Raw genomic sequence first — 13,596 nt, forward strand, 5'->3', positions numbered from 1 at the left:
GTTAATTAATTAATTAAGTCCGTGGCACATCAGGCACTGCTTCAGACATTTAAATCTCTCAGGTATTAATTTTACATACTGACCAATCACAAGCTCAGAGGGCTTACAAATGTACTCAGGGTTACACTGTTAATTATACATTTTAATTGCACAAGTGACTAATTCTGTGATGACAGCAATTAAGATATGAACACTTTTTGTTTGTTTATTTGTTGACAGTACCAGGGCTTGAAGTGTAAACTTCCTGCTCATTTGCTTGCTTAATCAGGTGGTACTCTACCATTAGAATCATACTTCTAGACTGGCTTTTTGCTAATATTTTTGTAGACAGAGTCCTGTAGACATTTTTGGGGGTGGAGGGAGCCTAGGCTGGCTTCAAATCATAATCCTCTGGATTTCGTTCTCCTTTGTAGCTAGGATTCTAGGCTCAGGCTCCAAAAGTGTCTTTTCTAACTCTCTAAAGTTTCATTCACTGAGTGTATAGGTAACCATGAAGGCACCTGGTTTCTTTGGGTAGGAGGAGGGGCCTCAGAGGTGAGAGGTCACCCCATGCAAGAGGCAGCCTCTCACGGATGCCAGGTGTGCCCTGGCCAGTGGAATCATGGGTGTCACTTCTGACAAGTCAGTTCTGAGAAGCCCAGAGAATTTTGCTGGAGTGTTTAGCCCAACAGTGGGGGAGAAAGGGAGAGGCAGGAGAGGGAGATTCATAGACCTAAGGGAGCCTAGAAGATAAGAGACTGGAGAACATTATTAGTCAAGAATGTCATTGTTAGCTGCGAGTTTTGTAAAAGGCTTGTCTGGTTTTGAAAATCATTTGTGTGTTTTGGGAACGAGTATCACCTTCATGCAGCTCCCAAGGATGACATCATTATGGGCTGCCCTCTGATTTCCTGTTGATGTTGGGAGGAGATCTCCAGGAGAACATGATTATGAAAGCCTATCTTTCCACAATGATGGGTGAGCTGAGATCCGGTCCATCGGCCCTGGGCTAGCAAGTTGGACTCTGGTGTCAGCCGGGGACTCCCCAGCCTTTGGACACCCAGGACTTATCTGGAGGGAGAAGAAAGGTAGGGTGGGCTTGGCTCTAGGCCAGCAACATTCTGTTCAAGTTGGAACTCAGAGTCGTTCTCAAGAATTTGCTTAAGTAGACATCAAGTTCTTCCTGTTGCTTCTCAAAGAACATGAAGCCCCGGCCACATTCCAGTGGGTCCTGGACCACACAGATGCATGACCAGATGAAAATCCTTGGGATGGGAGGCTGAATGCTTTTGTTAAGGAGCCCAAAGCAACTTGAACCTTTGGGAAATCTGTAGGTAGAATCAACCCAAGGAGATGAGATTTTACAGAGAACAAAATACAGTGGTCTTGGATATCATCAGGTTAAATGAAATAAATGAAATACAGAGGGACACGTGCCCCAGGATCTCACTCATATATGGAATCTAAAAAAATTGATCATATAGGAGATGAGGATACAAAGGTGGTTATTGGGTGGGGGAAGCAGAAGAGGAGAGGATAGGAGGGGAGAAAGCTAATCAGTGGGTATTGGGATAGTTAGACAAGAAGTATAAATAACTTGTGTACTATATATTTAAAATACCAGAAGAAAGCATTTTGAATATTTTCACCATAAAAAATGCTAAATGTCAGAAGAGATAGGTGTGCAATAGCTTGATTTAAGCATTGCAGTGTGCATACATGAGGCGTGCATACATGGCACCTCATTAATATATAATTCTCATCTATCTGTAAAAATAAATGTTAAAAATGTAAAAAGAAAGATAAACCAAAGCCCAGCAATCAGGTTGTCTGTCAGGCAATAGTCAGCTCAATTCTTTTCTTTTCTTTTCTTTTTTTTTGTGGTCCTAGAGCTTGAACTCAGGGCCTGAGCACTGTTCCAGAGCTTATTTTACTCAAGGCTAGTATGCTACTACTTGAGCCACAGCACCACTTCCGTTTTTTTCTAAGTAGTTTATTGAAGATGAGATTCTCATGGACTTTCCTGTCCAGGCTGGCTTCCAGTGCTGATCCTTAGATCTTAGCCTCCTGAGTAGCTAGGATTACAGGTGTGAGCACTGATGCCCACCCTCAGCTTAACTCTTAACAAGATAGATTCAGGCCTTGAGAAATTGTACCCAAGAAGGAAGGGGTGACACTGTTAAAAAAAATGTACTCAATACCTGACTTATGTAACTGTAACCCCTCTGTATATCACCTTTATTATATATATATATGTATATACATACATATATATTACAAAAGATATAAAAATAGGGGGAAAAAGTTATACCCAAGTGGACTGAGGTGAGTTAGGCTCACAGATCAGTTTCCTGATCTGTGACTGGGAAAGAGAAATACAAAATACAATCTAGGCACTAAGAAAAAACTCAGAAAGAGTCTGTAAATAATTCAGTTTCTATGTCTTCTACCCAGAGGAAAATACATGTGGTCGCTGTGTTTCTAGAAAGTATTTCACTAAGAGAACAAAAAGTTTTCCTTTAGCAGAACTCATAGACTTAATGTCACGCGGGGACAGGAAGGACACTAAACTTGGGTGAACTGTCTGTGACTTGGACCCGTTCCATCTCCCTCCTTTATGTGGTCCCCCAACCTTGCACGTTTCCCGCCCCCCCCCCAATTCAGTGGATGAGGACTTCAGCAGGGTGCAGTTCATCTCGAGATTGGGTTTCAGAGAACACACGTTTCCCACGGTGGCGATGGAGATGTGAAAGAGCTCAGATCCTGTTCCCAAACCTAGCATTTGGGAACCACTGAGCATCAAGAAGGCCCAGGGCAGCTGCTGTCCAGGAATCTTTGTAAAGAAGCGAAGGAGGGAATTATCCCGAGGAATAAGATTCTGAGCTACTCAATAGACCAGGCAGAAATTACTGTGGATTTTCAACAGGTCCACCCTCTCCCTGCCCCACCCCCCTCCCCTGGAGGGATTGACAAGAACAAGCAGGGACGTTTGCTCTCCCTGACCCCCCCTTCCCCTGCCCCCTTCCCTGGAGGGATTGACAGGAACAAGGGAGGACATTTGCTCTCCCTGGGAACCTCCCACCCGGGAACCTGTGCGGCGGGGAGGGGCCCCTGGGCTGCCCAGGACAGTTGCTCAGTTAAAAGGGGCTGAAGCTGGAGACGCTTCTACCCCAAGTATCTCAAGTGCAAGCATCTTTCTCTTTCTGGAAACAGCTTTTCAGGTTCCCTCTAGACTCAGGTTTGAACTTCACTTTGGCCTATTTTTTTTTGGGGGGGGGGGTCCAAGACTGGGACTCAAACTCAATACCGGACACCTTTGCTCAGTAGCTACCGCTCTACCGACCGAGCCACATGCCCATCTCGTTTGTGCTCTCTAATGCTGGATCCAACCTTGAACCAACTCGTTCCCCCATCCCCCTCTCTTCTCCAAGTCCCAGCTCTAGCCTCGCAGGGGCCTTGCCCAGTCTCTCTTTGTACCAGCCCAGCCCCAGAGTACCTGGGCTGCTGCCATGAGCCCTGAAGCCTTCCTGGATTCCGTATTGGGTTGCCTTTGCCTCGGTGGTTTCTCTTGATTCTTTGTGTGTGGCTGGAGGGAGAGGTGATCAGTTAGTCCAACCTGTGGCCATGTCCCCAAACAGCTGGGTTGAAGGTGAGGGTCTGATGCAGCCAATGGGAATTCTCCCTTCGTGGAAATGACGGCGGACGAATAAAGCTGTTCTTAGCCAACCCGGGATGTCTCCCACATAGACGGCCCTCCAGAGGTGACGGCTGCAGGTGTTAGTGGCATAGCACTTTGGGTTGTTATTACTATTTCTTTTTGTACTAGTGTTAGGCTCAAAGGGAATTACAGTGTCTCATCTAATCCGATGTGAAGTCAGTCATTAATTTACAAGAAGGTAGGTCAGAGGGGGTTTTTCTGAGTAATTATATATATGTATTATATAGACACGTGTATTATATGTATTGTATATAATATATGTACTGTCTGTATTAAATGCACATATGTGAATATAATATATTTACATAATACATATACATACATACAATACATATAATACATATAATATATACACGTATATATGTATATAAGCATATATGATATATTATATATAAGTTCTATATTAATACAGTATATAATATATTGTATGTTATAGATTATTATATTTTCTATTATATTGTATATTATATATAATATGTTATGTCATAATTTATATATGTTAATAATATATAATTATATGAGTCATAAATGCAATTAAAAGCTTGACTGAGGCAAACATTTTAGTGCTTTCAATTTAAGCTAAGTTTTATTGATTATAGATACATTGACAAGAAATGTTTTCTTAGTCTATAATGCCAGTATTAAAATACAATGCTAATATATGTCAATATATGATGTCTTTTGTTTTGATTCAAGACAGATTTTTGAAAAAATATATAAAGTTAAATGATATCATTAAAATACCTAGTGTTGCTTCCTTTTTTTTTTTTTTTTTGTTGCTCATGGGGCTTGAACTCTGGGCCTGGGCTCTGTCCCTCAGCTCTTCAGCTCAAGGCTAGCGCTCTACCATTTGAGCCACAGCACCACTTCCAGTTTTCTGGTGGTTTATTGGAGATAAGAGTCCCATGGACTTTCTTGACTGGGCTGGCTTTGAACCATGATCCTCAGATCTCAGCCTCCTGAGTTGCTAGGGTTACAGGCGTGAGCCACCAGCACCCAGCTATAGTGTTGCTTCTTAAAGTGGTTTACTTGCATGAAAAATTCGGTGAAACTTGTTTATCAAATCCAAAACATTTCTCCGATGCATTAGTATTTCTATTTAATTCATATTGTTCTATTCTCCCTACTCTTGTTTTTTGGCATCTGCCCTTTTCCTACTGTCTTTTTTATTTAAAAAAATTATCTTTAGTTGTACAAAGGAGTTGCCATTTGCTGAAGCAGTTTATGAATACAGTGCATCTTGATCATTGTCACCCTTCCAACATTCTCACCCACCCCTCCCAACACACCCCTTCCCTTACTCATCTTAATTTTAGATTATATGCTGAATTTCTGCCATTTAACAAAGCACTTTATGTTTGCAATGCCTCTTGACCCATGTCACCACTTCACCATCTTTACCCTCTTCCACCCACCCCCTTCCCTTCCATTTCTCAAGCCTGTGGTCCATACAATGAATTCTTGGGTGCATTTTACCCTCTTCCACATTCCTTCTACCCCTGTCCCCTTGGTCCTCCCCTTCCCTCTTGCAAATACTCATTTCCTGGTACTTATGTTGTTGGGCTTTGACTTAGTCTTTTCTAAAGAATTGTACTATTTGCACTCTCCATAGTCTTTTACATTCAGAGTAACACTGGTGGCCGTGGACAACACTCATGACCTCATTTTGTGACTTGCAGAGCCTCATGCCCATTACTATTTACAGTGGCAGGCTAATAGCAAAGTCATGGCTCTGCCTAGCTGTGACCTAGTAGTTACATTGCAGGTGGAGAAAGAGTCAAAACCTCTCTTGACTCCTTTGTAAATACATGGGGTAAGCAGCGCTGGGGATCAAATCTGGGCCCTTGCTCATCCTAGGCAAGTTCTCCACCACTGAGCCGCATCTTTAGCCCTAGCAACTATTTAAAGAGAAATGAAAGCATAGAAATGTTATCTCAAGGAAAAACAAGAGGGGTGAGGTTCAGAGTTTCAGACTTCTTATGGAGGAAAAGGGCAGAGAAATCTGAAGTCCGCCAAGGCAGACTCTTGAACGAGATGAAACACGCACTAAAGGAAACCTCTGATTCTGTTCCTTTGTAGCCCTGTGACTTCGCACGTATTTCCAAAACTGATCCACTAGGATTGTAGGATGGAAACAATATTTTCCTTTCTAAGTTCTATGAGAGCCAAGTGACTGGAGATGGGCAGCAGCATGAAAAAGATCCTACAACAATCAGCACCAGGCTCTTCTTTACTCTTTCTTCTTTACTTTTCATTGTGGTTGCTTCCTCCATCCCTCTTATTCTTCCTTCCCCCTCCCTACCAGTACCATTTGTAAGTAGCTTCCATTGCATAGATTGCTTGATGCTTGATTCACCCTAAAACATCTTTTACCAGTCAATTCATCCCACAGATATAATTTGAGCATTTAATACAGTCTAGGCAAAACAATGCACTGAGAATAAATCAATACTTAAAAACGATAGTATCCCTTTGGTCATAGGGATGATTAACTATGTACACTGGCACTCTCTAACAGAATCTGGGTTTCTGAAGATTGCCCATCCATCCACCCATCCATCCATCCACCCATCCATCCCACTGTCCATTCATCCATCCTTATCCTTCATCTATGCATCCATCCATCTCTCCATGGAAGGTAATGGCATCACAGTGTATTAAGTAGTTTCCTGTATACCCTTTATCACAGCATGGATGGATATGTGTGTATATTAATCACATTATATGCTTGGTTTTTAAAATGGGGAAATCTCTAGTATCCCATATTTTAAATTGGGGAAATTTGTAGTATTCCATATTTTAAATTTGTTTAAAATATTGAATACAATTTGAGTGATTCAAATCAGTACGCATTTTCCTTCAGAAACAATAATTCATTTTATGCAAACTTGCTTCTAGAATTTAACTTTAGAGCAAGAGATACTTAGGATTACAAATGTTGGATGGGAAGGACCTGTGTATTCAAAGTGATTCTGTTTCTGCTTAGTTCTGGAACTCTATCATGGAATGTGGTTCTACCACTTAATTTGAAAGCTAGCCTTCTACAAATACAGAGCTGAATTAATTTACACAGCTTTTATCCAGAAATTTAAAAACAACTTCTAACATTGAATGCTACTGGTTTCCTCGTCTCTACCAGTTCCCATAAGGACAGGCCTTCAGAGAAGCCAGTTCAAAATGAGATACTTCAATGATTTGAGCCAAAGTAATGTTTGATCAAAGCAAAGAATTATTTGGGTCAGGTTTTAAAGTATTTTAGTTTTTATTGAGATAAAATTTACAAAATAAAGTTCAACTTTTAAACTCTTTTGAAGTTTACCATTCTAAGTATCGAATTTCACAATTATCTCACAACTATTTCACAACTATTTCACTATCGAATTTCACAACATTTCACCACCCCAAAATAAAACCTTATACTTCCCAATTTCTCCCTCTCCTTTTCTCTGACACCACAAATCTGCATGCTATTTCTGTAGATTTGCCTGTTGTAGACATTTTATACACATGAAATGTTATAATGTGCTCCTTTCAGTTAGCATGCTTCAGTATTCATTCATGTTGTAGTATATATCAAGATTTCATTCATTTTTGTGATCAATTAATACTCCATTGAATGGCTATAACACATTTTCTTTATATATTTATTGGTCAATGGAATTTTGGTTGTTTCCACTTTTTGTCAGTTAAGAATATTCATGTACATATGCAAACGTGTGTGTGTGTGTGTGTGTGTGTGTGTGTGTGTGTGTGTGTGTGTGTGTGTGTGTGCGCGCGCGCGCACTAGTCCTGGGCTTAAACTCAGGACCTGGGCACTGTCCCTTAGCTTTTTCTGCTCAAAGCTGGTGATCTAACATTTGAGCCACAGTGCCACTTCTGACTTTTGTCTGAGTAGTTTATTGCAGATGAGACTCTCACAAACTTTTTTGCCAGGGCTGGTTTCAAACCACAATTTCAGATCTCAGCTGCCAAAGTAGCTAGGGTTGCAGGCATGAACCACCAGTGCCTAGCGTCAAACATGGGTTTTTAATTCTCATCAGTGTATGTCTCGGACCAGAATTGCTAGACCATATGTTAACTTTATGTTTAACTTTATGTTTAATTTCTTTTTTGGGGGGGGGGTCCAGTCATGGGACCTGAACTCTGGGCCTGGGTACTGTCCCTCAGCTCTTCAGCTCAAGGCTAGCGCTCTACCACTTAAGCCACAGTGCCACTTCCGGCTTTTTTTCTTTTTTGCTTATGTGGTGCTGAGGAATTGAACCCAGGGCCTCGAGCATGCAAGGCAAGCGCTCTACCACTGAGCCATCTTCCCAGCCCCTTTATGTTTAATTTCTTGAGGAGCCACCAAAATGTTTTCTGTTCAGCAGTTATGTCATTTTATGTAACAACAGTTCTACATGTATTTGCGTATATGTGAAATAGGTAATTCTCTATTCAAAGTGTTTGTTTCCTTATTTCTTCAACTGGAAGTTTAAGAGGAAAGATTAAAGAGAAGAAAATTCTATTCAGCAACATGAAGTGACTATTTTGTATAATATATGTGAAAAATATATTTGTGACATGTATAGAATATTTTTATTTCTGAAAACAAAAGCTAATATTCTGTTTAGCAATTATTAAGGAGACTGTGTTATGTCAGAAAAAAGGAATTCCTGTTTAGGAAATATTTCTATTACTAGGGGAATAATAAAAGTAATTCTTTTCAACATGTAACTGTACTGCATTTTGACAGACATGTTTTTATTTACCATCTGCACACTTTAATCCAGGACTCACCTTCCCCTGTCAATGACAGGGTTGAAAAGAGAAGAGGAGGGGACAGAAGAGAAGAGAAGAGGATTTGTGAGTCTCATTTGTGGGGTCACCTGGGTACTTGGTGATTATGAAGCTTTTTCTGAGATGGACCAAGCCCTTGCTCACAGATCCATGGTGAGTTGTTTTTGTTTTCATTTTTCTTTTGTTTTTTGGTCATTTGTGGGTCTTGAACTCTGGGCCTGGGCACTGTCCCTCAGATCCTCAGCTCAAGGCAAGCACTCTACCACTTAAGCCACAGTGCCACTTCTGGTTTTCTGAGGGGTTAATCAGAGATAAAAGTCTCATGGACATTCTTGCCAGGGCTGACTTTGAACCTTGATCCTCAGATTTCAGCCTCCTGAGTAGCTAGGATTACAGGAGTGAGCTAGAGTACCTGACTCTTAGTGTCTTTTATCTAGTATTTTTTTCAAACTGTTGACTCTGTTGGTATAAATGATCTAAACACATTATGTCAAAAAGCCAAATTGCTGCATAAAGCTTCAGATTATGCCTACTCTGTATGACTTGATTTTTTGTGTGTATAATCTTTAAGGCCTCACACTTGCTAAGCAAGTGTTCTACAAGTTGAACCATAACCACAGTCCTTTTGATTGATTGAATTATTTGCCTATGTATGTATGTATGTATGTATGTATGTATGTATGTATGTATGTATGTCAATAGGGTCTCACACTTTTGCCTTGCCCAGCCTTGAATTATGATCCTCCTACCTCTGCCCCTGAGTAGCTAGAATCAGGGGCATGTGCAACACACCCAGCATTATGACTGACTTATTGCTAAACGCCAATTCTCTCTATTCTCCCTGAGATGTACCCCCACAGCTCAGCTGGGGAGCTGCACAGCTAAAGGCTCTGTGTTCTTACTCTCTTACCAGGTTTGAATAGCAAAGGCTCTATGTGTCCAGAGCCTTCTTATAATTAGGTAAGTTAGGACAAAGCACTTCATGAGTACAATGGAAACTTTATCCACCCTAAATGTATCTGAATCCTAATCCGCCCAGTCTATGACTGCGTTCTGTGACATCCACAAGGGAGGTTTAGTTTCCTGATGGAGCTCAGATTGACAGTTAGCTGATCTTGAGATGAAGGGTGGTTGCTGATCACTTGATTGGTCCAGCGATGACAAGGATCCTTAAAACTGAGAAAAGGAGATGTGACTACAGAAGGAGAGGCCAGAGAGAGGCAGCAAGACAAAGTCTCAACCAGCCATTTCCAGCTGAATATAACTCAGGTAGTAATTTGAAATCTGAAGACAGAATAGGCCACAGGTGGTTTCTAGAACCTGGGGAAAGCAAGGAATCGAATTCTCCCTGTGTTCAGGAACCCGGCCTTTGTGACACTGCCTTTCACCAGTGAGATCCGTGTCAGATGCTCTGAGCTGGTGTGCTGATGGCGATGAATAATGGTAGCTGAGTTGAGACTGTTAGATGAGACTGAAAAGGTGTGGGGAGCCAAGGCCACTAACAAGCACATGAAGAGTTCTGAAGACAATGAATATCCATTTGTGGACAGTGAAGCAAAGAAGGTGTGGTGGGGGGGGAATGGGGAGGGAAGTGCATTCCCATCTCAGAAGTACAGTCAAGTCTTCTTTTTGTAGAGAATATATGGGAGAAACACTCCACTTTGGATGGTTTGTAAAATTATGATTTTAACTATTTAATTAAGTAGAAAATTCCATCAACGAGCCAAGATAGAGTGAGGTGGCAATAATAGATTCATAATGCACAGAAGTCAAATCACTCTGGGGCCATAGGATACAATAAATACTACTTACAAATGCCCAAGGTAGTAAGAACTTACTTCACAACAGAAATTGTTAATTCATTGTCAACTTGATTTAAAATCATTTTCCCCCCTGTATCTAACACCTCCATTCTTGCTCTTCATTTACTTAGTGACTATGTTAAAAATGTTGCCTTGATTGTAATCATTAATTCCAGTAGTACGCTGGGTACATGAAGACTTAGGTAGAAGGCAGAAAAGCCCGGCCAGACCTGTCTCTCTACTGGCCTGTCTTCCTAGCCAGATGTTAGCTGATCAGCAGGAAGACCTAGAAGGCAGGGAAGGGAGGCTCACATAGAATGGGGATTCCACGGGTAACCTGAAGAAATGGGTAGGGATGGGAGGGATGGGAGAGAACAATGGGAGGGATGGCTCTGGTCGAATTGCATTGTGCTTATAAAGTGCAGTGTTGCCTTGTACAACTACTTAAAGATCATGAGAGAAAGTGGGCTCTGGTGGAGAAAAGACTGTCTGCAGAACCCATATAGAACCCAATTCTACCAGCCAGGGGGTAGATGGGAAATCCAGCCCACCACAACTGTTCAAGGACAAGTGAGACGATCAAACTGAAGGTTGAAACATTGAGGGGCTTTTGATAAGTGCCAGCAAACATTCGTGAATATTTGGTGGCCCCCTCCTTTTAAAAAAAGTGTATTCCTGGGGCTGGGAAGGTGGCTCAGTGGTAGAGCGCTTGCCTTGCATGCCTGAGGCCCTGGGTTCAATTCCTTAGCACCACATAAGCAAAAAGAAAAAAGCCGGAAGTGGCGCTGTGGCTCAAGTGGTAGAGCGCTAGCCTTGAGCTGAAGAGCTGAGGGAGAGCACCCAGGCCCAGAGTTCAGGCCCCACGACCGGACCCCCCAAAAAATGTATTCCTCCTTTGTTAAAATGTCTAATAGTGATGTTATTCAGTTAGATTTCTGTCTGTCACATACAAAGCGCTGGACTGCTTAACTCTTCCCTAATGAGCCCCAAATCATTTTGCTTTTGCCATTCTTCTAGTCCAGCTAGGTTTCCTGTCACAACTCCCTCCCCCTGCCCCTTGCAGTGGCTCCCATTTGGTGACCTCTAGGATAGCCTTGTCTCAGCCATGTCCCTGAGCACAGTTCCATCTTTTCTCTCCCCTCTGGTTGCTCCCTGGCCATCCCCACCCTATCTTCAGAGGATTCCAGCACAATGGCAGGCATGCAATCTCTCTTTCTTGATTGGTTAAGACGAGGAGAGGAAAGGAAGGCAGCCAGAGGGAGGGCAAACCTCTGTCTGGTCTTGGCACAGATGAACGACCAGCCTGTGGTAGAAACCTATCCGCAAGGAGAAGAAGCTTTCTGGAATTAATTCCTTTATCTTTTTATTTATTTTACTTTTATTTTTGGCAAGCTTGTCTCACATGAAAATAAACAGTGTCAATTAATGTGGATTTTGCTTTTTCTCTAGGTCACTTGTACTTATTCTGTTTTTGGTGCAACACACGTGCGGGGTGAGTACAGGAATTCACCCTGGTTACTTACTGAGAATTCACTCTATTGGATGTATGGGTTTTGTCATGTGTGAAGAAGTCGGCTTCTGCAACCACAGTTTCCTCAGCTGTTAATTGGGGATTTGGACTAGACAAATTCTAAGATTTCTTTAGTCACAGTGACCAATTTATTTTATAACTGATGCAATCTTTTAAAACCTTTTTTTTTTCCTTTTGAGCTAAACAAGAGGCAGCTTGGCCATCTCAAGATGAAATCACGAGATAGAATACTAAGTCAAATATTTCAGTTCTGGAGAGAGATAAACCCAGAACATCTTGTAATAGGCCCCATTTCTCCTGCTTCCTCGGGAAAGCATTTTATGTTATTCGAAATGGCCAGGGAAGTTTCTGGGAACCCTTGTTCAGGGCAGCCTGTAACTCAGGCTGAAGAGGATTCATCTGGCGTGGGACTCAGGGGCTCAAGTAATCCTAGGTCTTTTTAAAAAAGCAAATGAAAATAGAAACTGAAACTTTTTTCCTATAAGTTGAAAACAAACACATGTGTGGGGCCCTGGGTTCTTGTCTCTGCCAATGATTCATCCTTTAACTGACTCAAGACTCTGTGATTCCTTCATTCAACTCTGGTCTTGCTAAAATCTCCAGTGGAAACCAACCAGAATGTACATACCTCCATTTTCTTCTACTCACCTCACCTGCTTCTCATTTTCTAAGCTTACTTTTATATTATATTCTTTTGTTTTCTACTATAAAAGTCACTGAATTTTGAATGTCACTGCCTTTGCCCCCCTTGTTCCTGGAAATGAATGTAATTCCTGAATCAGGAATGTTCTGTCCTGGACACCCCTCCACCCCAAGCCTGTGGAATAGTCTAGAAACACCATGCCAAGACTGGGTCTTTAATAACTGGATAGGAAAGGAAGATAAAACACACATGGGTGCAGTATCTGAGGAAGGCAAGTCAACATCATCCATCAGATTGCGAGTGCTCTTACCTCTACAGGAATGTGTCTTTTTGTAATGTCTCATATATATTTATTCTGACATGCACAAAGGTGAATGCATACAGGTCATATTCAGTTCCTAAAGTAGGAAGTGACTTGAATGTTGATCAACGTGAGTGGTCAGCAAGTTTCAGCACTTGCTGTACAAGGAAGCTCTTAAAGTTACTTTAGAATGATTCTGAGGTAGATGCTTATGTGAAAATGATGCAGTACTGAGGAATACATGGGGGAATAAAGAAACAGCTCCCAAATCACCAGAAGTATGTGCATGTAGACATTGGATCTCCAGTTTGCTCCTGTGGAGTGTGTGTGTGTGTGTGTGTGTGTGTGGTATTACATTGATACGTGATATATGATTATAGTAGGGTATGTATGTGTGTGTAGTGTATATATATGTTTTGTGCATGTAGTATGGTGGGGATGTGTGTGGTGTATGATGTGTATGATGTATGCATTTAGTGTGTTGTGTGTATATGTGATGTGGGTGGTATGTTTTGTGTATGCATCTCTGTGGTGGTATAGTTTGTGTAGATGTGAATTGTGTTTTGTGTGGGTATGTTTGTGTGTATGTTGTGGGGCTGTTTGGTGAATTCACCTGTCTCTTAAAATGTTTTTATTATTTGAAACACACCTTTAAATTAAACACCCCATAAATACTTGCTGGGGTGTTTATTGAGTCTATTTGTAAATAATCCTTCCTGACATAGAATCCTACTACAAATATCTCTGCAATGCTTGGCAAAAATAAGAAAAAATAAATAAATAACCTGTCTTTTTTTATCAAGCCATCTAATCAACAGACTCCTGTTTCTTTTTCTGCTTATTTTG

General features: G+C 41.4%; 1 protein-coding gene across 8 annotated transcripts in view; it reads left to right on the plus strand.

Moving 5' to 3' along the window:
* Col4a4 (collagen type IV alpha 4 chain) overlaps positions 1–13,596 on the plus strand; it is a 125,188-nt gene that overhangs the window by 7,017 nt on the left and 104,575 nt on the right. For 3 of the 8 annotated variants that reach the window (XM_070015744.1, XM_070015718.1, XM_070015724.1), the window contains 2 exons: positions 8,467–8,626; positions 11,725–11,767. In XM_070015744.1, the coding sequence (XP_069871845.1) occupies positions 8,580–8,626; positions 11,725–11,767 (90 nt within the window). In that variant the 5' untranslated portion in view covers positions 8,467–8,579. Of the gene's footprint in view, positions 1–850; positions 1,068–6,215; positions 6,336–8,466; positions 8,627–11,724; positions 11,768–13,596 lie in introns of all 8 variants that reach the window. The other 5 variants (XM_070015728.1, XM_070015736.1, XM_070015711.1 and 2 more) reach the window with 4 other exon arrangements.

Source organism: Dipodomys merriami, unplaced genomic scaffold, assembly GCF_024711535.1.
Source record: "Dipodomys merriami isolate MVZ:Mamm:240054 unplaced genomic scaffold, mDipMer1.0.p SCAF_1, whole genome shotgun sequence".
Classification (NCBI taxonomy): domain Eukaryota; kingdom Metazoa; phylum Chordata; class Mammalia; order Rodentia; family Heteromyidae; genus Dipodomys; species Dipodomys merriami.